Source organism: Papio anubis, chromosome 5 (genome assembly GCF_008728515.1).
Source record: "Papio anubis isolate 15944 chromosome 5, Panubis1.0, whole genome shotgun sequence".
In the NCBI taxonomy this organism is placed as follows: Eukaryota; Metazoa; Chordata; class Mammalia; order Primates; family Cercopithecidae; genus Papio; species Papio anubis.
Genome location: NC_044980.1, coordinates 41,864,345 through 41,886,470, shown reverse-complemented (window position 1 = coordinate 41,886,470; position 22,126 = coordinate 41,864,345). Strand labels below are relative to the sequence as shown.

Sequence of the window (22,126 nt, the reverse complement as noted above, 5' to 3'; positions counted from 1 at the left end):
TTTTGCAAACCCCTTGATACACAGAAGTCAGCAATGTGACTATGCATACCTACTCTGCTTGCTTGCTCACTTGATTGTCTGATGTACTATATACACACACATACACACATATATACGTATACATGTTACTGGGCACACTTGTATCTCATTTGCTTGTTTGCTTCTCTAACTGAACACAAGACTGTGAACTCTTGAGGGCAGGAACTCTTCTTCATCTTCATCTTTGTCAATGCTTACTGGAGTGCCTGTCAAAGAGTTACTGTTCAATTAATATTTATTTACTAAATACTTTCCTAGAGATAGGCCCCAGTTAGGAATCTGTTCCAATATATACTAAAGTATTTATGAATAAAACAATATTTGGTTGGGATTTACTTAAAAATAAACAGGGAGTGGAGGGAGCAGCAGGAAGTATAAATGAACAAGATGGGTGATGGGTACATAGAGGTCCATTATATCTGTCTACTTTTATATATGTTTGAAATTTCCATAGTTTAAAAAAGTCTCAATTTTTGACTCTGCTCCCTAGGGATTCTAATAATCTGATTAGTATTTAAATACTCCACTCTGTAATGAAGACAGAAAACATACTTATTTTGTTCTAGCATGCAAAGTAGTGTGATACTATAGTGATTGCTATGCAAGGGTGGATGTCAAATATCCGAGTGGCAATAAGCAAATTAAAACTCATTAACAAAATATTGACATTATTAAGACTATGATCTGGTAATTATATCATATTATGTTTCACTGTTTTCAGCAACAGAGAACAATCTTGTTCAACTGTCTAGTTGTACATAAAAATTTAGAAGTTAAGAGGTGCTTAAAATACACAATTACATGGTGGGGAAAAAAGAATGTGCTTTTGCTTTTTAATGTACAAATATTAATTCAAAGTAGTGTATTAACTCAAAGTAATGCTCCTGGTTTCAGCATTTTCCATCGATAAAGTCTATGACAAAAGAAAGTTTCTGATTTAAACGTGAACTGCTTAGGCAAATGGAGATAGCAGGTGAAAATACAGTAAAAATAAGGTGGTTAATAATTACTGTACCAATGCTGGCAGTAAGATTATATTGACTGGGGAGTAGGAAGCAATGTTATATAATGACCAAATTTCCCATACATATTTGGAATTATTTAGAAAGAGCTATACAGCAAAACTCTTCTTGAGTTCATTGTTGGCTTACCTCTTCTGATCCTTCTTGAATGGAATAATATGTAAAATATTTCCCAAAATAAGCCCCTTCTGATTTGAAAACAGATCCATCTCCAGGATAAATCTCTATTGAGTTCATATTTTGATGGGTAAATCTAAGAAAGAGAAATAACCATTAAAATTTTTTTCCACTTGAGATTAAAACATGCATGAAGATAGCCATCAAAAAACAGAAACAACAAAATCTAAGCAAAGAAGCACAGTCTTTTTCCCTGTCCAATGAAGCAGATAATTTCATATGCTGAACCCAACCAGCTAAGTTAACTTTTTCACAGAAAGATAAATAGAATTGGTTTATGCATTTATTTCAATAACTAAACTAAGAGCTTCTGGAATTCAGGCATTTTGTCTTATCATCTTCTTGATATCCCCACTGCTAATCACAAGGCTGGCATATAAGGGTCACCAAAGCAAAGTCTATTGCATAGGAGTTAAATACAACCTTTCCAGAGCCTGAAAATAGATAGATTAATGAAACTAGTGGAATCAAAACTTTATGGATAAGATTAGCCATCTGTACAAGGGGCTATCCCTAAGAAAAGGTGGCTGTACCTGGAGCAGCCAGGTAAAATCAAGGTACTGGGTATATAACACAGAGAAACTTAATCCAAGTTAATTTTATTAACATATATGTTAGAATATGTTGTTGGAAGGAATAGGTCTAGGTCTTCACATAGAAAAGGAGAGCCCCCTCTCTCTCCAAAAATTTAGCAGTGCTCTTCTAGCATTATTCATGGAAGTGAAACTCTCAATCTGGCTAACACTAGTATTCTAGTCACTAGAAGGGCGTCCTTTGTTGTGGGGTAGGGATAATTCAATGGAACAGTGTTGGCACAGAGTGGCCACTCAATGAGCATTTGCTTTGTGAATGAAGGCTAAAAATCTCCCTTAGGTGATCTACCTTCTCTAATTCCATGCTCAAGCAATTCTGTTTTGACTATTTCAAACAACTTGATCCTCCAGTGCTTGGAAGGGGTATCCTAAATAACTGATATGAATGTTACATTCACTAGCAAACTGATCCCTCATTGGCTTTGGAGGTACCACATAAGTCTTATAAAAATGGTTAATGTGAGTGAGTCACAAGACCCTCATGTGCACTAATAACATTAGTTTTGAGACCTGTAAAACTCAGGATCAAACACAGGAGCACAGTTGGCCCAGCAGAACTGTGTCCTCTTCTGAGAGTCTATCTATAAGGCTAGTCCAATCTTCTCTGTGACATCAATAAACAGCTCTAACTCCAACACAGGAGCCAACATCGGTGCCTTACCTATATGTAACACCTTTGTACCAAACCATTTTTACTTGTTCAGGATAGGAATATTCATCGCATTGTCTCTGTAAAAGTGAATCCCAAAAATTCCACCTGTGAAGGATAAAATACAAGCTATTACTTCTGGTTGCTCAATATAATTGCCTTTAGAAGTCAAGAAAATGGTGCTACTGTAACAGGATTAATTTCTTGTTTAACTCGCTATATCAAAGAATAAAAATTAATATGAAGGTATATTAATGAAATATAAAAGCAAGTCTTCTTTTTCCACGTTTTTTCAGTATTTTCAATAATCTTATTATTGAATCTCAGCACAATTACATAAATTAACAGTTTAACTAACATTTACAATTTAGCCTGGATTCCCTAGGCATGGTGGCTCATGCCTGTAACCCCAGCACTTTGGGAGGCCGAGGCGGGCAGATCACGAGGTTAGGAGTTCGAGATCAGCCTGACCAACATGGTGAAACCCCGTCTCCACTAAAAATACAAAAATTAGTTAGGCGTGGTAGCATGCGCCTGTAATCCCAGCTACTCAAGAGGCTGAGGCAGAAGAATTGCTTGAACCTGGGAGGCGGAGGTTGCAGTGAGCCAATATCGTGCCAGCCTGGGCGACAGAGTGAGACTCCATCTCAAAAAATAAATAAAAAAAATTACTAAAATATCTATGGTGGGCCAAGCACTGTGCTATACACACTGTGGATATAACAACCAAAAAAAGGAGACATGGTCCCTGCCCTCAGCAGGGACGTTAAATAATAAACACTGAGTATAAAGAAAAGGCAAGTACTGTATGCTATGGAATTATATAAGACTTAACTTGTTTAGGGTCTTCAGGAAAACCACTCTAAAGAAGTTAGGTTTTAGCTGAAACCTGGAAATGAGCACAAGTTAGACAGTTGAGAGAGAGAAAGGGAGAGTGCTCCTGCAGAGTAAAGAGTAGGAGCAGTGGTCAGAGAGTGCTTGAGCAAGCATTTTAGGGATTGCTGAAGTCCAGCTTAGCAAGAATAGAGAAAGCAAGGGCAAGAGTAGTGAAAGAGTTGAAGATTACAGATATAGGAAGGGACCAGATCACAAAAGACCTGGTAAGCTATGTGAAGGATCATAGATTTCAACCTAAACATAGTGATAAGTTATTGAAAAATCATTACTTTTGAAGCATAATTCCCTTTTGATGTGTACTCATAATACTTTTCTCATTTTAACCAGATAATCATGACAAGCCTAACAGTCATTCCCATATTTTTGTTTTAAATAACAAATGTATACTCAGATATTGCCTGGGATCAAATCTCAATTTTACAAGTACTAGCTGTGTACCTTTCCTCAAGTTATTTAACATTTCTGTGTCTCAAGTTCCTCTACATATAGGGATGATATGTCTTTTAACTTCACGGGGTTGCTTTGAGAATCAAACGGGTCAAGTCCAACAGTACCTGGCACATAAGTGTTTTGGAAGTGTTAGTTATTATCATTATTACTGCACTATTTATGCAAAGTTGATGTTACAAATCTACAATCCTTAGTGGAGGTAAAAGTTTTATACTTAGCCTTACAGAAGCTGCTCCATGTGTACCCATTTTGAAAATAACATATTTATAGTCAGTGAACCAAAGAGAGGGGTAGCCTCTGAAGCTAGGTATGGACAAAAGAACTGTGTCAGATCCACACTCCAGCAAGCAAGGTCACGGGCTCCAGTGAGCAGCAGCAGGTGCTCCCCTGGGCCCACAGAGCCCTGTGCGGACTCCTGTCCCATCATTTAGCATACTTTAATAATCTTTTTAGGTACAGTGACCTCCACTAGATTCTAAGTTGCTATAAAGCAGGGACTGTGTCTTAGTCATCTCTGCAGTCACTGGACTTAGCACAGTATCTAATGTAGAGTCAGCCTTCTACACTCAATGCATGGACACAGAGTAAGAAACATAAGCAACACATTTGCTAGGGAAATTATTTACTATCAGTTAAAAGCAAAATTTTGGATGAGATAAACTTTCCTTATGAATGGTATCAGATAAAATTATCCAGGTAAAGACTGGTTCTGATGAAAGCTTCATGACTAATAGCCATTATTGCATTACCTGTGCAGGTGTGGAACTGGACAGCTGAGTGGCAGGGCCCTGGGAAGAACAGAAACCATTTTTCCTCTTTCCTCTGAAATATCAGAAGTTAAACATCTACTCTGAGTTATATGTGCATCAATTTTAGACATATTGTTGATTTTCTTATGAAAATGAAGTGCTAAAGACAAAGGATATTTCCATTCCTCTGGACAGGCAGCCACAGACCAGCACTGCTTGACCCATGTGTATACACATGTGTGTTTTGTACCAGGCAAAGGCAGCTCTTCCCTCCCTTCAGTTCCATTTACACAACTCATCTTCTTTAAAGTTTCTTTGGATTTCATGATCTGGCAATGAAGCTCATTTTCTTTATTCTTCAGTCTCTGTCCTGATAAATTTCCATGTATACAGATTTTGCCAGCTTTTTCAACTAGTTTATCTTTTGGGGCTTTATTATTTGTTCCTGACAACCCTGCAGATGAGTCTGACTTCTGGCTAACTTTACACAAAAAATGTACTGTAAATTCATGCTGAGATCTGGGCAGGCAGAGGTATGCATGACCATCTAAAGATGTAATCTTCACAATGCCACTCTCCATACATATCATGGTACCATCTGTATCAAGACTGGGCCATCTCACTTCTGTGATGTCAATGAAGATATGCTGAAATGAGGGGGGAAAAAGAGATGGTGAGTATTTTCTGTTAACAGTCCAATTTTTCCATACATTTGATATTTAAGTATTGTGTAAGACAGCTCTTAAATATTTGTCTTTTACTATCTAGAGAGAATGAAAAAATGGAGGGCCAGATCTCAGCCTATATATGATTTTCCAGAGAATATTTGATATTGTTAAGATTATCTCCCTTAAAAAAAAGAGATGTAAAACACACAGACACAAAATGAGAGAAATGACCATATTTAGTGTTAAATGTATTTTGGTTTTAAATGTACAATGAACTAGAGATAAACAGATTTGTACCCCTCCCCTCACCCTGCAAAAGTTTACTCTGAAAAAAACTAGAAATAAGGGAAGACCAGCACTATGATATATTATATTAAAAGCAATGTTAGCTAAAAATGTTTAAGTTTTAAATAAAAGAAATAAAAAAAAGCAACCATAGCTTAAATGGTATGGGACTAGCAAAAAAATTATTGACAGAACAACTCAGAAAATTCAAAAACAAACTCAATCATATCTTAAAATGTTATATGCAATAACATAAGTTTTTCAGAGCAAGGGGGAAAAGAGAAAATTATTTAAACGAGTACTGGAATTACTGAACAGCATTTGGGGAATTCTGTCTTGCAGGGTTATCGCATGGACTAAATAAGGCAACATTTATAAAGTACCCATCCTAGGTAGTACCTGGCACACCATACACTAAAATAAATTTCAGAAGGCTTAGAGGAAACTTTAAAAAAGTTTAATTACTCAAAGAAAAATTGATCCTGACTAATAACAGACTCATAACAAGTAACAGTGTTGGTTGTGTCTTTTCATATAAGATATAAACAGTAGATACTGCATGAGAGTTTTTTACTGAATTAATTTTGCCAAGCATTTAGCATTTCAATTCCATTTATGTAAAACCTTACATTTACACAAACTATTGTCAAGAAAGTTTCCTAAATTTACCATGCTATCTATGTGTACAATGTTAGGACACTAAAATTGCTGTATTTATTGGCAGCAAAGCTGGTTTGTAAGGATCCAGTCATCAAAGTCCTCTTTTAGAATTAGACTATCTAATAATCCTGCTGCAGCATCAGCAACAAGCTAGGCAGTTTCAGTGAATAAAGTGACTCAAAAGACACAATGGAAAATTACCCTTCTAGACTAAGTTACAACTTATAATTTTTTATGGCTCCTTTGCCACAAGACAATATAAAATGACTCAGTCGGCAGGCCAGCATCTTGACAGCATAGAAAGACAGCAGAAAGTAGTTGAGAAACAGAGTTTACAGAGTCAGATAGACTAGGTTCAAATCCTGACTTTGCCACTTAGAAAACTGCCATAGACAAATTAGGTAAACTCTCTGAGACATAATTTCCTTGTCTATAAAAAAAAGCTGCCATCTAGCCAATATACCTGTTTTGATTGGATGGACATCCACTTTGATCAGTATGGTGTTATTAAATATTTCCAGTATTATTCATTATTGATGGACATAGTAAACCCTCAGTAAATTACAGTTGTTATTATTATTCCTAAAAATCCAAATAAAATACTATATAAGCAAAATAATAAAGGTCATACCCATAGTTACAGATCTCTACCATACATTAACAAATACCACACTGTTACTGAAAATGGTCACATAATTTCTTAATTTTGAGACCTCTGAGAATGAAAAAGTCACCAATCTAAAAGATTCTGATTATAATCCTTGGATACAAAGAAAATGGCAAGGGGATAAACTATGTAACTTCAATGTTTTATAAAAATGTATCCCCAAGTGTCCTGAAAAAGAAAAAAAGGCTAAACATTAAATTACCTGTTTCTAGTTACTTGTCCTCAAATAATACTAACAAAAATGAAGTTAAAAAAATCACCTTTTTTCTTTCAGAAGGTATGATGGTTTCAGATAAAAAAGGGTAAGTAGCTGAAGAGTTTCGAAAATCTAGGGCTCGCTGTAGTTGCTCCTATGAAAAGAAATATAAAATGTAACCTTAATGTAAAATGATTTGAAAATCAATTAAAAATGACAGTACAGTATAATCTATGATACTAATTACTTTTCATATTCTAGCCACATCAACAGTATTTTAGTATTCAAAGAGTAGTTTTGGCCAGGCATGGTGGTTGACACCTGTAATCCTGGCACATTGGGAGGCCGAGAAGGGAGGATTACTTGAGGCCAGGAGTGTGAGACCAGCTTGTGCAACATAGCTAGACAATGCTCTACAAAAAATTTAAAAATTAGGCAGGTGTGATAGTGCACGCCTGTAGTCCTAGAGTAACTTGCTTGTAAAAGGAGATTGAGGCAGGAGAATCACTTGAGCCTAGGTGTTTGAGGCTGCAGTGAGCTATGGTAATGCCACTGCACTCTAGCCTGGTGACAGAGCAAAAACCTGTCTGTAAAAACAAAAAAGTTTTTATGCGATATCTTTACTTACTCTGTAAGTGCTAATGACAAAATGTGTCCTTTGACGAATTCTTTCTGGTTGTTCTAAAGGATGTGCTGAAACAGGAGGTGACTTTTCCAATAAAAATTCAGAGCCACAGGGAGAAAGTTGCAACGTGGAACCATCAACATATTGTACTTGTACTGAATCATCTTCATAAAGTACCATTCGCAGTTCGGCTGCCATTACTATGGCAGAATAAGATGTCCTTCTAAGTCAAAGACTGAATGAAATAGGAAACACAATAGCACAAATAGTTCTCTTAATGTAAAAAAGTTTTATCAAAATAAATCGGTGCATTTTCTAAGAAGATGACATTGCCATTGCATTTACTTTCGTTAGAAAAATACTAACTACACTTGATAGATCTGAAATGAACATCCTTAACAAAATGCCTTAATTAACCCCTAGAAGTTTACTCCAATGGAGGAACATAACCAAGAAGAGATAAAGTGATAACTGTCTTTATAATTTTAATAGCTTCACTTCTACTGAAATTTAAATTTTGTAAATTATATGCTTACCATTTAGAAGCTTATAATTTCTAGAAGTTTACTCCAATGCAGGAACATAACCAAGAAGAAATTTAATTTTTTTTTTTTTTTTTTTTTTTTTTGAGATGGAGTCTCGCTTTGTCGCTCAGGCTAGAATGCAGTGGCGTGATCTTGGCTCACTGCAACCTCCACCTCTCGGGTTCAAGCAATTCTCCTGCCTCAGCCTCCTGAGTAGCTGGGATTACAGGTATATGCCACCATGCCTGGCTAATTTTTGTAATTTAGTAGAGATGGGGTTTCACCATATTGGTCAGGCTGGTCTGGAACTCCTGACCTTGTGATCTGCCTGCCTCAGCCTCCCAAAGTGCTGGGATTACAGACATGAGCCACTGCGCCCGGCCTAAAGAAATTTAATTTCTATAAATTATATGCTCATTATCTCATTTCAAATTTCAAATAATAAGCAAATTCCACCTTTCCTGTAAGAATGCAGCAAATTGTTTGTAATACAAATTCAAAAGACGGGCAGAAGGTAACTATTAGGCCTATGGGAAAAGGACCCTGAAGAAGAAATCCAAATACCTGGAAACCTGTCTCTACCCTAGCATTAAAGAAATAGCTCTTTATTACTAACAAGCAACTTAATCTCCTGTTGTCTTGGATTTGTCCTTATTTAGCTGCATTCAATTTCCTCTTCTCTACCTCTAAAATACTGTCTTCACCTATGCTCTCCATATAGCAGTGACAGAAGGGGAATGAAAGAGTTGGGTTTCATTCACATCTTACCATTTACTAGCTAGCTATAAGTCTCAGGTTGTTCCTCATTTGTAAAATGGGAGTAGTAACAGGACTGTTGTATGGATTAAATGAGAAAACAAATATGACAGTAACTAGCACTGTGGATGCTGCCTTGCAGGCACTCAATCAATCTTATGAAATGTTTTTATTCCTTTCTAACACTAACCCCATCCCCTTCTACATTACCCTTTCTACTACCCAGGTAATCCCAAGTTTTACCTGCCAGAAAAAAAATAACTTTCTATAGAAAACACTTCCACCACTTTATCCATATTTCCTACTTATAAACAGCTCACGTGTAGTATTCACTCACTACCAACCTTCTCTCCTATCTATCTTCAATCCACTGCAATCCAGCTTTCACCTCTATCTCTTTACTGACATTGTTTTGCAATGGTCACCAATGTCTTCTTACACCCAATGACTTTAGTCTTCATCCTACTAAACCTCATCAGCGTGTAACAGCATTGTCTACATTCCCTTGCGCCAAACTCTTTTCCCCCCAACATTGGGCTGCCACAGTTTTCTTCTTCACTTCTACCTGTTTTTAATCATTCTTCTTCACTATTCCCTTAAATCAAGGATTCTTCAAGACCTGACCTTAGTCCACATTTCATCTCTTCTTAACACTCCTGTCATTTTTATGCCCCACCTTGTCTTTTTTTTTTTTTTTTTTTTGAGATGGAGTCTCACTCTGTTGCCAGGCTGGAGTACAGGGGTGCGATCTGGGCTCACTGCAACCTCCGCCTTCCGGGTTCAAGTGATTCTCCTGCCTCAGCCTCCTGAGTAGCTGGGACTATAGGCGCATGCCACCATGCTTGGCTCATTTTTTGTACTTTTAGTAGAGACAGGTTTTCAACATGTTAGCCAGAATGGTCTCGAACCCCAGACCTCGTGATCCGCCCGTCTTGGCCTCCCAAAGTGCTGGGATTACAGACGTGAGTCACCGCACCCGGCCCACCTTGTCTTTTTTTAACCTTACCCCTTTAATGTATGTAATCAGCTGTAGGTGATATCATCTGTAATCTTCTGAGGATATGACAGGATATAAGTAATTATTTAACCACATGGTCTCTCCTGAGGAGATTCACACAACTTTTAATTATTTTCTTTCTCTAGAGAACTTCTAAATGTACCCGACTTCTCACAGAGCTTTCAGGTGGCTGCCTGCTAGACTGCTCTCTATGTCCCCGTCTCATAGATAAATCAAACTCAACGTAACTAAAATGGAACTTAATCACTCCTACCAAAAGCAGGCTTCTGTAATATCCCCTAATTGCACTTTCACTCTCATCTCTTCCCTCAAATCCAGTCTGCATACAGTAGTACCCAGAGGGATCTTTTAAAATGAAAATCACATCTATCACTTTGTGGCTTAAAGCCCACCAATACCTTCCATTTCCACTTAGAATAAAATGCAAACTCCTAAAACTATGGCCTACAAAGGTCACACAATCTGGTCCTATCTACCTCTCCAAATGTCATTTCTCAACTCTCTCCTACTTCTACAGGGCACTTTAGATACATTGGCATTTTTAATGTTCTTTAAACAATCTCTTTCCCATCTTAGAATCTTTGCACTGTTCTTTCTGCCTGCCTTGTCTTTTCCTTGGCTCATCACAAGACTGGTTCTTTATCATCATCAAGGTTTCAGCACAAATGTAACTCCTTCAAGCGCCTAACAACCAACTAAGTTAAAGTTACTCCCAAACATCTCCCAATCATTTGTCATCCCTCTTCAAGTTTTTTCTTCACAGAATCTATCATCAAAATTGATTATTTATTTACTTGCTTTTTGTTTTCTCCCACTAGGATATAAACTCAACTGAAGCAGGCACCTTATCTGTCTTATATGCAACAGTATCTCTGGCATCTAAAATAGTATTAGGCAAAGGGCCGGGCGCGGTGGCTCACGCCTGTAATCCCAGCACTTTGGGAGCTCAAGGCGGGTGGATCACGAGGTCAGGAGATCCAGACCATCTGGGTTAACATGGTGAAACCCCGTCTCTACTAAGTATACAAAAATTAGCCGGGCATGGTGGCGGGCGCCTGTAGTCCCAGCTACTCGGGAGGCTGAGGCAGGAGAATGGCGCGAACCCGGCAGGCGGAGCTTGCAGTGAGTCAAGATGGCGCCACTGCACTCCAGCCTGGGCGACAGAGCGAGACTCCGTTTAAAAAAAAAAAAAAAGTATTAGGCAAATAGTAACGGCACAATAAATATTTGAACGACGAAAAGTAAGTAAATTGCTCCTCCTGAATTTGCAATTTGAATTAATGCTGTCTCATTGCTAGTAGCCAATATTCTAAAACTTGACTTTCCACTCCATGCCCCTGTAAACAAGTCCTGTTGATTTTCTGTCTTTGGAACCTGGCTTTCTCTACCTCTTTTTCTTTTTCAGGCCATAGACTCTCCCTTCAACTCCTGCAACTGTCTGAAATTTCTTCTCTCTCCAATCCATCTCCAGTATTGATGTCAAAGGTAACTTTCCACAAGTCAGACCATACCAACTGCTTTACATCACTTGTTTACGTACTTATCAAATGGCAATATAGATTACAGATATATATAAACACACACGTATATATCCGATATGTCTACTTGGTATTTTAGGGGAAAAAACGGGTGTTGATACATAGGTGGAAGACATTTTCTGATTCCAATTTGGGAAAAAGAAAGTCTATTTTTGGCCAAATCTTTTTTTCGTTTCTTTTCTTAACAGCTTTATTGAGGCGGTTTTCTAAGTTGAATCAAGCATACACAAGAAAAAAGTGTAATGACTAAGCTTCTTGGCATACCTTAAGAAAGTATAACCCAGCTCCTACCCACACGGCCATTCTCATCTCTACTGTCTCGTTCCCGCTTGCGTTCTCACCACCCACCACATTACCTCAGGGTATGTTTAACACTCAAAAATCCGCAAGTCTGTTCTTGACATGAATGAGAATCTCATTTCTTTCAAAATGTTATAGTCTCTAGTTACAGAAGGAATCTTATCAAAACAACCACCCAAAGTCTTCCACTCACAGCAGTTCCCAGCCGAAAAGTTGCGGAAATGAGGCCCAGCAACGGTCCCTGGCTTTGATTTGCCAAAATGCTCTGGAAGCCGCAGCCTCCGCGCCTGCCAAGGACTGCTTCTCCAGGGGTTTCTTGAGTTTGACAAATTATCAACAAGTGATATTTCTTGATGAAAGAAAAAAATCACAACCCTAGAGGAATAAGGTCGCAGGGAGTGTCGTGACCAAGATCCCCGCCAGGTAAAAGGAAAGCGGAGACAGCAGCAACTTAACTATTAAGAGAAAACGCAAACAGCAGAGCAGCCTTTCAAAACCAGCACTGCCAGGACCCGCTTCACCACTCCACTGCAGGGAAGACCGGAAGTCCCGCCCCTCCATTCCGGGGGCTGCTCTCTCTGCGCTTCCTGCGAAGGGCGGAGCAGGAAGACGTGTAGGAATCCCGCGGCGGGTGGTTCCTTGTCGGGAATCCCTTGGGCTTGTCTTTGATTTTTATTTCCGGTGTCCTAGGCAAAAGCGGTCGGAGGGTTGTATGTCTCTCACTTTAAATCAAAAGCTGGAAATGCATGATTAAGCCTGTAAGGAAGGCATGTTGAAAGCCAAGATAGGCTGAAAGCTTAAGCCTCTTTTGTCAAACAGCCAAGTTGTGAATACAAAGAAAAAATTCTTAAAGGAAATTAAAAGTACTACTCCAGTGAACACATGAATAATAAGAAAAACCAAAACAGCCTTATTACTGATAGGGAGGAAGTTTGAATGGTCTGGATAGAAGATCAAACCAGCTACAACATTCCCTTAAACCAAAGCCTAATCCAGAACAAAGCCCTAACTCTCTTTGAAGGCTGAGAAAGGTGAGGAAGCTGAAGAAAAGTTTAAAGCTATCAGTAGTTGGTTCATGAAGTTTAAGGAAAGAAGCCATCTCTGTAACATAAAAGGGCAAGGTGAAGCCACAAGTGCTGATGTAGAAGCTGCAGCAAGTTATCCAGAAGATCTAATGAAGATCGGTGATGAAGGTGGCCAAACTAAACAGCAGAGTTTTAATGTAGATGCAACAGCCTTCTAGTGGGAGATGTCATCCAGGACTTTCATAGTCAGAGAGAAATTAATGCCTAGTTTCAAAGCTTCAAAGGACAGGCAGATTGTCTTGTGAAGGTCTAATGCAGCTAGTGACTTGAAGTTGAAACCAATGCTCATTTCCCATTTCAAAATCCTAAGGCCCTTAAGAATTATGTTAAATCTACTCTGCCTGTGCTCAAGAAACAACAGAGCCTGGATGACAGCACATCTGTTTACAGTATGATTTACTGAATATTTTAAGCCCACTGTTGAAAATGACGTTCAGAATAATAGATTTCTTTTAAAATATTGCTACTTATTGACAATGCACCTGGTCATCTAAGAGCTCTGATGAGAATGTACAAGATTTATGTTGTCTTCATGCCTGCTAACACAGCATCCATTCTGCAGCCTATGAGTCAAGAAGTAATTTTGGTTTTCAAGTCTTACTATTTAAAAAATACATTTCGTGCGACTATAGCTGCCATACAGAGTGATTGTCTCTAATGGATCTGGGCAAAATCAATTGAAAACCTTTGGGAAAAAATTCACCATTCTAGATGCCATTAAGAACATTTGTGCTTCATGGGAGGAGGTCAAAATATCAACATTAAGAGGAGTTTGGAAGAAGTTTATTCCAATCCTCATGGTTGAGTTTGAGGGGTTCAGGTCTTTAGTGAAGGAAGTGACTGCAGATATGATGGAAACAGCAAGAGAACTAGAATGAGGAGCCTGAAGATGTGACTGAATTGCTGCAATCTCCTGATAAACCTTGAATGGATGAGTTGCTTTTTTGTTTGAGATGGAGTCTTGCTCTGTTATCCAGGCTGGAGTGCAGTGGCACAATCTCAGCTCACTGCAACCTCCGCCTGCTGGGTTCAAGCAATTCTCCTGTCTTAACCTCCCGAGTAGCTGGAACTGCAGGCATGCACCACCATGCCCGGCTAATTTTTTGTATTTTTGGTAGAGACGGGGTTTCACCATGCTGTCCAGGCTGGTCTCGAACTCCTGACCTTGTGACCCACCTGCCTCAGCCTCCCAAAGTACTGGGATTACAGGCGTGAGCCACGGCACCCTGCCTGAGTTGCTTCTTATGGGTTAGCAAAGAAAGTAATTTCTTGAAATGGAAACTACTCCTAGTGAAGATGCTGAGCATTGTTGACAACAAAGGATTTTGAATATTACATAAACTTTGGTGATAAAACAGCAGCAGGGTTTAAGATGATTGACTCAAATTTTTAAAGAAGTTCTACTGTGATTAAAATGCTATCACACAGCATTGCATGCTAGATAAATCTTTCTTGAAAGGAAGAGGCAAACCTCATTGTTGGCTTATTTTAAGAAATTGCCACAGCTGTCCCAACCTTCAGCAACCACCACCCGAATCAGTCAACAGCCATCAACATTAGGGCAAGACCCTCCACCAGCAAGAAGATTACAATTCACTGAAGACTCATATGATCATTTGTATTTTCTAGCAATAAAGAATTTTTAAATTAAGGTATGTACATTTAAAAAATATGCTTTTGCACACTTAATAGGCTACAGTATTGTATAAACATAACTTTTATACGTACTGGGAAACCAAAGAATTCTCAACTTACTTTATTGCAATATTTGCTTTATTGTGGTAGTCTGGAACGGAACTAGCAATATCTCCATGGTATACCTCTAATGAGCAGATTTAACCTAAGCTGAGAAAATATTTCCACTGAAGTTTGGAATTTAAGTACGTGTTAGTCAGGTAAAGTAGGGGGAAAAGTATTTCAAGCAGAGGTTAAGGTCCCTGTGTTAAGGCTGTGAGGCCCAAGGGAAAAGAGCTTTCCCTTTAAAAGGACTGAAAGAAAGCAAGTGTGGTTTAAGCATAGTTAGGGAGGAAACAGGCCTGAATGGGAGGGATTCCTGGAGTGGGATATAGAGGTAGGCAGGCAGACTACGGAACATTAGGGATTTATGGACTCAAAATTTATATTCTCTGACACCAAATTAGGAAAAAAAGAGGTCTCTATTTTTGGCCAAGTTGTGTTTTGTGTTTGTTTTTAAACACCTTTATTGAGGTATAATTGTTTATTACAAGGTGTTTAAGTAGGCCAGGCCTGGTGGCTCACACCTGTAGTCCCAGCACTTTGGGAGGCCGAGGCAGGCGAACCACCTGAGGTCAGTAGTTTGAGACCAACCTGGCCAACATGGTGAAAACCCATCTCTACTAAAAATACAAAAATTAGCTGGGCATGGTGGCAGGCACCTGTAATCCCAGCGACTCAGGAGGCTGAGGCAGGAGAATTGCTTGAATCTGGAAGGGGGAGGTTGCAGTGAGCCAAGATCATGCCACTGCATTCCAGCCTGGGCGACAGAGCAAGACTCTATCTCAAAACAAAACGAAGTGAAACAAAAAAACAAGGTGTTTAAGCAAACGTGGCAGCACCACAGGATGGGGGCAACCTAAACCTCTAATTTACCTCCATTTTAAAAAGGCTGATATGCAAATTGATATCTTACATGAGGTGTAAATAAAGGCCTCCTTAGATGATCACATTTTCATTGACCTGTAACATCAGTTTGTATTATATAATGCTAACTTAAGTCCTTTTCCACCCCCACCTTTTACCTTCCAATGTCTAAGAACCTCCTATATAGAAATCCTGTCTACTACAGAGTTTTGTGATGCTATTTGTACATTAGAAAGATTCTTGGAACTGCGAAGTGGAGAAAGGATTATAGGATGCAAGGGTTGATATGGATAGCCCAGTAGAAGGCTTTTGAAAAAGCAACAGTAGAGATCATGGCAGCTTGGACGCAGGACCCGGGCAGTGAAGATGACGAGCACAGCTCCAAGAAATATGTAGGAGACTGACTCTATATTTGGTGATGGTTGAACTTTGGGGCTAAGGGAGGGGTAGGAGTCATAGGCAATGCCAGGGTTTCTGGTTGGGACAAGTGGATAGGTGGCAGTGCTACTGATGAGGGGGATGTTAAAAGGAAGAGCAAATTTAGTGATAGCATGATTTAAATTTTGTTAGTTCACGTGGTGGAAATGGTAAATTAGTAAAGGTCTGCAATCAGGAGATAGAAACAAATCTGGAGGTCACTGGCTGATAGCTGCTAACTGAAGCTACAGGAGAGGATGACATAGTCCAAGACTATTGTGACACGAGAAAATGTTTAGGACTGAACTTTGAAGAACACTAGTATGTACAGATTAGGTAAAGGAAGAGAAGCCCACAAAAGCATTGATGAGGAACAGCATAAAGATAGAAAGCAAGTTAACTGTGTCCTAAATGCCTAGAGGTTTATTCTTTTTCTTTTTTGAGACAGAGTCTCACTCTGTCACCCAGGCTAGAGTGCAGTGGTGCAATCTCGGCTCACTGCAAGCTCCGCCTCCCAGGTTCATGCCATTCTCCTGCCTCAGCTTCCTGAGTAGCTGGGACTACAGGTGCCCCCCACCATGCCCGGCTAATTTTTTGCATTTTTAGTAGAGACAGGGTTTCACCGTGTTAGCCAGGATGGTCTCGATCTCCTGACCTCATGATCCGCCTGCCTCGGCCTTCGGCCCCCCAAAGTGCTGGGATTACAGGTGTGAGCCACCATGCCCGGCCTGAGGTTTTCAATTTTAGTGTCACTTAACAATGTCACATGTTGCCATAGGATAAGCTAAGAATGAAGTCTCTCCAGAACTTGGTGACATAGAGGTCATTGGTGACTCTAGTGAGGGCCACTGTATATACTGGGGGCAGGAGCCATAGTGGGTTTTAAGCGCAAATAGGAGGCAAGGACATGGAAAACATGGGAAGACACTTGAGAAGTCCGACTGTGAAGCAGAGATAGGACTGTGGTTGGAGAGAAATATGAGAAGCAGATTTCTTCTGATGAGAATGGCGTGTTCAACAATCCATGGAAAGAGCGAATGGAGAAAGAGAGGAAAAATACAGACCAAGTAACAACAGACTCCATGAGAGAACGAGAGGAGATAGGATTCCAGCACATGTTGAATAACTGGCCTTTAATAAGAGGAGGGATTCTTCCTGTACAGGAAGAGGAGGGATGAAGTGAATGCAGATGCATTTGTGTACATGGGTATCACGTTTTTTTGTTTCCCTGCGAAGTAATTAGTTATGGGGTGAAAAAGCCTTTAGAGTGAAAAGGGTTTGAAATAGTTACAGAAGGATTGAAGAGAAGTACATTAAGATTGTTGGCAGTACTGACAGCCTAACTCAATGTGCTGAACATGAATTTACAGTGATAAAAACCTACCAGAAACATGACCTCCAGCTGCAAGGATGCAGAAGTAGTGTTGGGTTCATCCAGGGCTGGTATTTTGCCAGGCTGACACAATACAGCAGCAGCATACGTGAGCTTAAATTATTTACATCTGCTGAAGTCTAGTCCGCCAAACATCACCAGGCTCAAGCCTGTCTTCTGACAAAATCATTTATTGATTTGCAAGCAAGGGAACCAGAAGCAGCAAAGATGGTGCATTCCACAAAAGGGCAGGGGGTGCCATCTTTGGTAAGGTTTGGGTTCCCAATGTAGGGTTCTGAGCAAGCTATAAGGGAAAGGAGACCAGTTCTGGGTTGGATGCTATTTTTGTAGCAAGATTAGATGTGAGAATTAACTAGGGTGCTGCAATGAGGTGAGGGCAAGTTTAGCAACTGGATATCCCCAGTAGTAGATGGGTTATAGCAAAGTAAGTCTAAGGGTGTCATAGCCAGCAAAGCAGTGGTCACATAAGGAGGGAGTCATGATGGTATTTTATAGCTGCTGCAGGACCCAACGATTTCATGTTAACGTTGCAGCTGCCTTTATCTGCCTGTCCCCCTGACAGTCAGTGGTGGAGCTTTTTTTTTCAGTTTAAGCCACTTTTTGAGTCCTAGAGTTTACTTTCATACCAAACATCCTCCTCTCATTAAATGTGAATGATTTTTCCCCCTAAAGTACAACTTAATCCATATGCATCTGTCCTCCCTAAAGATTTAATAAAGTACCTAATTATAGAATTAAGCTTGCTTTCTGGCAAGACCCAGCCTAGAGTGAACTTCAAGTTTCTTAGACCATCCCCCAATCACCAAACCAAAGCCCAAATCCTATCACAGGTTCTTTCTAACACACTCTTAGTGATGCACCCCACAACTCCCACAAGGTGTATGTTCTTCACTGCAACAATAAGCTCAGGCTGGGCGAGGTGGCTCACACCTGTAATCCCAGCACTTTGGGAGGTCCAGATGGGCAAATCATCTGAGGTTGGCAGCTCGAGGCCAACCTGGCCAACCTAGAGAAATCCAGTCTCTACTAAAAATACAAAATTAGCTGGGCATGGTAGTGCATGCCTGTAATCCCAGCTACTTGAGAGGCTGAGGCAGGAGAATTGCTTGAACCCGGTAGGTGGAGGTTGAGGTGAGCTGAGATCATGCCACTGCACTCCAGCCTGGGCAACAAGAACAATACTCTGCCTCAAAAAACAAAAAAAAGCAAACAAAAACAAAACCCAATAAGCTCAACATGTTCAGGTACAGGTGTGTTCCTGGTAGTCTACGGCTGGAGAGCATTAACAACATAAAGACAGAGGGTCAGAGTTGATGACATGACTTCTAGGTTAAGACCAATATTTGCGTTTTGTTGCCAGACACAAGATTATATTTACTAGCAGCTCTGTGTCCTTGCTCATTGGAAAATGATCTTTCCTCAAGACTTACTGACATGTTTCTATTTAAGGCATGACAATTCTAAAGGCCAACAATTGTGGACAGGGGCAACTCTTCCTTTCATTATGTACTGTTGTAGTCAATTATGCAAAGTCTGGTCAACCAAAGACCACCAGGCTCAAGCCATCAGTTTTAAAATATGGCCACATGCTCCTTGATGGCCTCCTATCTGATATGGTTTTAGTGAGTCCCTTAGGACCAAGAGAATATAATGGAACTAATGCCGTATAACTTCCAAATGCAGCTGCTTTCTGGGTCTTTTGAAATGGCCCTTCAGAATCCAGGCAACATGCTGTTAGAAGTCCAAGCTACATGGACAAGTGTATACAATTCTGGTGAACCATTCCAATCTAGTCTTGGCTTTAAGTCATCTCAGTACCATGAATCCAGATGATTATAGCTCTCAGATGTTCAAATTACCCTCAGCCCTTAGTTTTCCTTGCCTAGGCCTCAGACATCACAGAATAGAGAAAAGCCATCCCCATTGTACTCTCTCCAAGTTCCTGAACCATATAAGTCCACGAGCATAATAAAATGATTGTTTTAAGACGCTAGGTTTCTGTGCTTTTTTAAAAATTAAGCGTCAGTAATACCGGGAACAGATACTGATTTTGTTGGTAGCTACTGTGAGTAGAGCAAATACTGGATGGTTACTCACAGAGCAGCTGCTAGAAGTTTCAAGTATATGTAGTTAGCATTCCTTGTCCCTGGTCTAAGGTACCACCCCTTCTCTACACGTCCTCTCCCTCCAATATTATAGTCAGTGCTATCTTTAGAGAACTGCAGATTATGTTAATAGCTGCCATGTTACAGGAGCCATTTTGAAAAAAATATTTATTACTACAACTTCTGAAAACCACAATTACATACATATTTCCTTTACAGAAGGAATTTTAAAGTTTTAATGTCTTATATTTGCTAGTTTTTCAAGGTAGACTTGTTAATGAATTCTTATTCAGAGAATGAATAAAATATCTTCTGATTTGATTTCAAACCATTAAGTAAATTCATTATGTCATATAAACAAGTTCAACAGCAAATTATTTAAAATACCAGATACTACTTCAAAAATTTAGAGGAAACAGAACTATTTAAGCTTTATTTTCAAAGTCTAATTTTAATTCAGACTGAACAAACAAGCAGAAAAGTGAGAAAGCTAACTATATTAGCAGACACAGATGTACCAAATGTAAAACAGTGGGTTATTAACAGAACTATTTACATGCATATTTACAAGCAATCCTTTTGTACATAGTTTTATTTTTAGTTAGCTGGAAAAAGATCTGACATTAGGTAAAAATATTATTTATTAGGGCTGAGGTGGTACCACATTATAGTAAAAGTATTAGAAAAGTGACCCTCAAGGTGTATCAATTATAAAGCAGATGAAAACTTGAATGACAAATATCTAGTAAAATTCTCTAGTAAAAAAGTCGATGCAACCCATGCTACAAAATAAAAGTGAGAAAGCCATATAAATAAAGCAGAATAATGTTCTAGGCTTTAAAGTAATGAATTTGGTCAGTTGAGAAAACAAAACAAAACAAAAAAAAAACAATTCTAGAATTGGAATAAATCTTCAGTGAAGTCTTGGTTGTTTAGTTGGGAGTTCACCAAGTTAGGGTTTTTTCCCCCCGCCGCCCCATGACATTTAAAAAGCCCCTGGTATCAAATAGCATCTGCATATGTAAGTCAGTTGTTGATACATTCCAAGACTTTAGTGCTAAAGATTTTCAAGATTATGATTCATATTGGAAATTCAATTCATTGGGACACTAAACGTAAAAACTAAAATGAAAGCCATAATACTCCTACCTAAAAAAGGATGCTACATTTTTGCAGTAATATGTATTTCCAGACGAAGACTTTTTCTCCTCAAGAAAAGTAGAATTTAAAGGATAAGCATCTAACCAACTAGCAAAATTTTCAACATTTCATTTATTTCAAAATCGATTTTATTGCAGCCAAAACAGTAGAATTAACTGTACATAATAAACTATTTTATATATATACACATTTTAAGTTATAGGGAATAAAGTTTATTTTGGCAGATAGTGTTAAACAAAATTAAAGTTGCATACATTAGTAACATAACTCAACATCCTTAATTTGGTATAGGTGTTACACATTTTCTTGCTCTCCTGTGTTCTGCTAAATCACCATACCTAAACTGCTTTATAAAACTGATATGCTGAAATTTAACTTTACTGTTTTCGCTTACGCTCTGATTCCAAACAAAACTTTTCATAAGCTTCTTCTATCTCTGGGTCCATCTCATCATCAATATCATCCAAGTATCTGTAAAAGCAAAGATGATTCATAAGAGTGTAAGGTTTTTCAATTCAGAAAATAAGATGCTAAACATGAAAAAAAAATGTAATACAATTTTCCTAGACTGAGTTATATAGAACACAAGCCTAACTTTAGAATTACATTAATGGCAGTCTTTGGACAACCAAATGCTTAATTTGATAGGTAAAAATTTACAGATTCTGAGTCCCTTGTATCTGAAATTACAGTAAAGCATATATATACTTTTAGACATAAGTTAAATTCTGTAACTTGAAAGTTAATCAAAGGCTTGACATATAAACTTGGGGCTCAAGATTGATATTAATAAATTTACCTTACCAATAAACAATTAGAATATAACTATTAATAGAACATAATTTCAAATATGCCATTCACCTCTAGTGATGCACTAATATTTTATGTCTACTTAATAACAGAAAGTGCTATTCCTGCTATGATTTCTGCTGGGTTATTCCCATGATGACAATTTAGTCACATTCCCGTTTATTTGGAATCAGATTTTCATAGGACGCTACTTTTGAGATCATCTATTCCAGATTTTTTTTCAACTATTGGGTAGTTTAAAATGGTGGAAAGCAAGGTTTCCCATAGTTAATTACAGGGGGAAAGATTTAAAGTGTACAATTAAGGATTTAATCTACACATTCTTACTGAATGTCCATAGCCATCTTAAAAAGATATGCATTATGATCATCTTCATTTTGGAGATGGAAAATAGAAAGACTCTGGAAGGTTAAATGAACAATGTAAAATTTTAAGTGTGTGGCGGGCCCAGAATTTGACTCCAGGTCTTACCCCCTTTTCTATGCTTTTCCTCCACAACATGATTCTATCTACACCTTCCCCACCCCTCCAATAATCCAATCCCTTCCACCTACAAGCATGAAAAAACAATCTTGCCAATCCTACCAACTGCTGATGAGTTCTTTTCTGTTTCTTCCCCATTTCTAATACAGGGCAATGTGTTTAAATAACCATGAGCTCCTTAGAGCAAGAGAATATGATGCTTACCAAACAAACTTAAGAGGATAACCTGAAGTTCAATGCCAAGAACAACTTTATCTT

The 22,126-nt window shown here is 38.7% G+C and overlaps 2 protein-coding genes and 1 long non-coding RNA gene across 15 annotated transcripts in view; 1 reads left to right on the top strand and 2 right to left on the bottom strand.

Annotated features, from left to right (window-relative positions):
* C5H5orf34 (chromosome 5 C5orf34 homolog) overlaps positions 1 to 12,379 on the bottom strand; it is a 25,349-nt gene extending 12,970 nt beyond the window's left edge. The window contains exons 1-7 of one of the 8 annotated variants that reach the window (XM_021939354.2): positions 12,007 to 12,379; positions 7,117 to 7,206; positions 6,653 to 6,771; positions 4,577 to 5,223; positions 3,316 to 3,369; positions 2,493 to 2,588; positions 1,191 to 1,314 (exon numbers count right to left, since the gene is read on the bottom strand). In XM_021939354.2, coding sequence (XP_021795046.1) covers positions 1,191 to 1,314; positions 2,493 to 2,588; positions 3,316 to 3,369; positions 4,577 to 5,223; positions 6,653 to 6,673 — 942 coding nt within the window. In that variant the 5' untranslated portion in view covers positions 6,674 to 6,771; positions 7,117 to 7,206; positions 12,007 to 12,379. The other 7 variants (XM_017959524.3, XM_017959525.3, XM_017959521.3 and 4 more) reach the window with 7 other exon arrangements.
* LOC103885075 lies at positions 11,183 to 22,126 on the top strand. The gene is made up of 3 exons (XR_001903373.2): positions 11,183 to 11,216; positions 11,381 to 11,460; positions 22,018 to 22,126. It is a non-coding gene; the product is annotated as an uncharacterized LOC103885075 (long non-coding RNA).
* Positions 19,820 to 22,126, bottom strand: part of PAIP1 (poly(A) binding protein interacting protein 1) — a 31,978-nt gene continuing 29,671 nt past the window's right edge. For all 6 annotated transcript variants that reach the window (XM_009208372.2, XM_003899639.4, XM_003899640.3 and 3 more), the window contains exon 11: positions 19,820 to 21,046. In XM_009208372.2, coding sequence (XP_009206636.1) covers positions 20,953 to 21,046 — 94 coding nt within the window. In that variant the 3' untranslated portion in view covers positions 19,820 to 20,952. The remainder of the gene's footprint in view (positions 21,047 to 22,126) is intronic.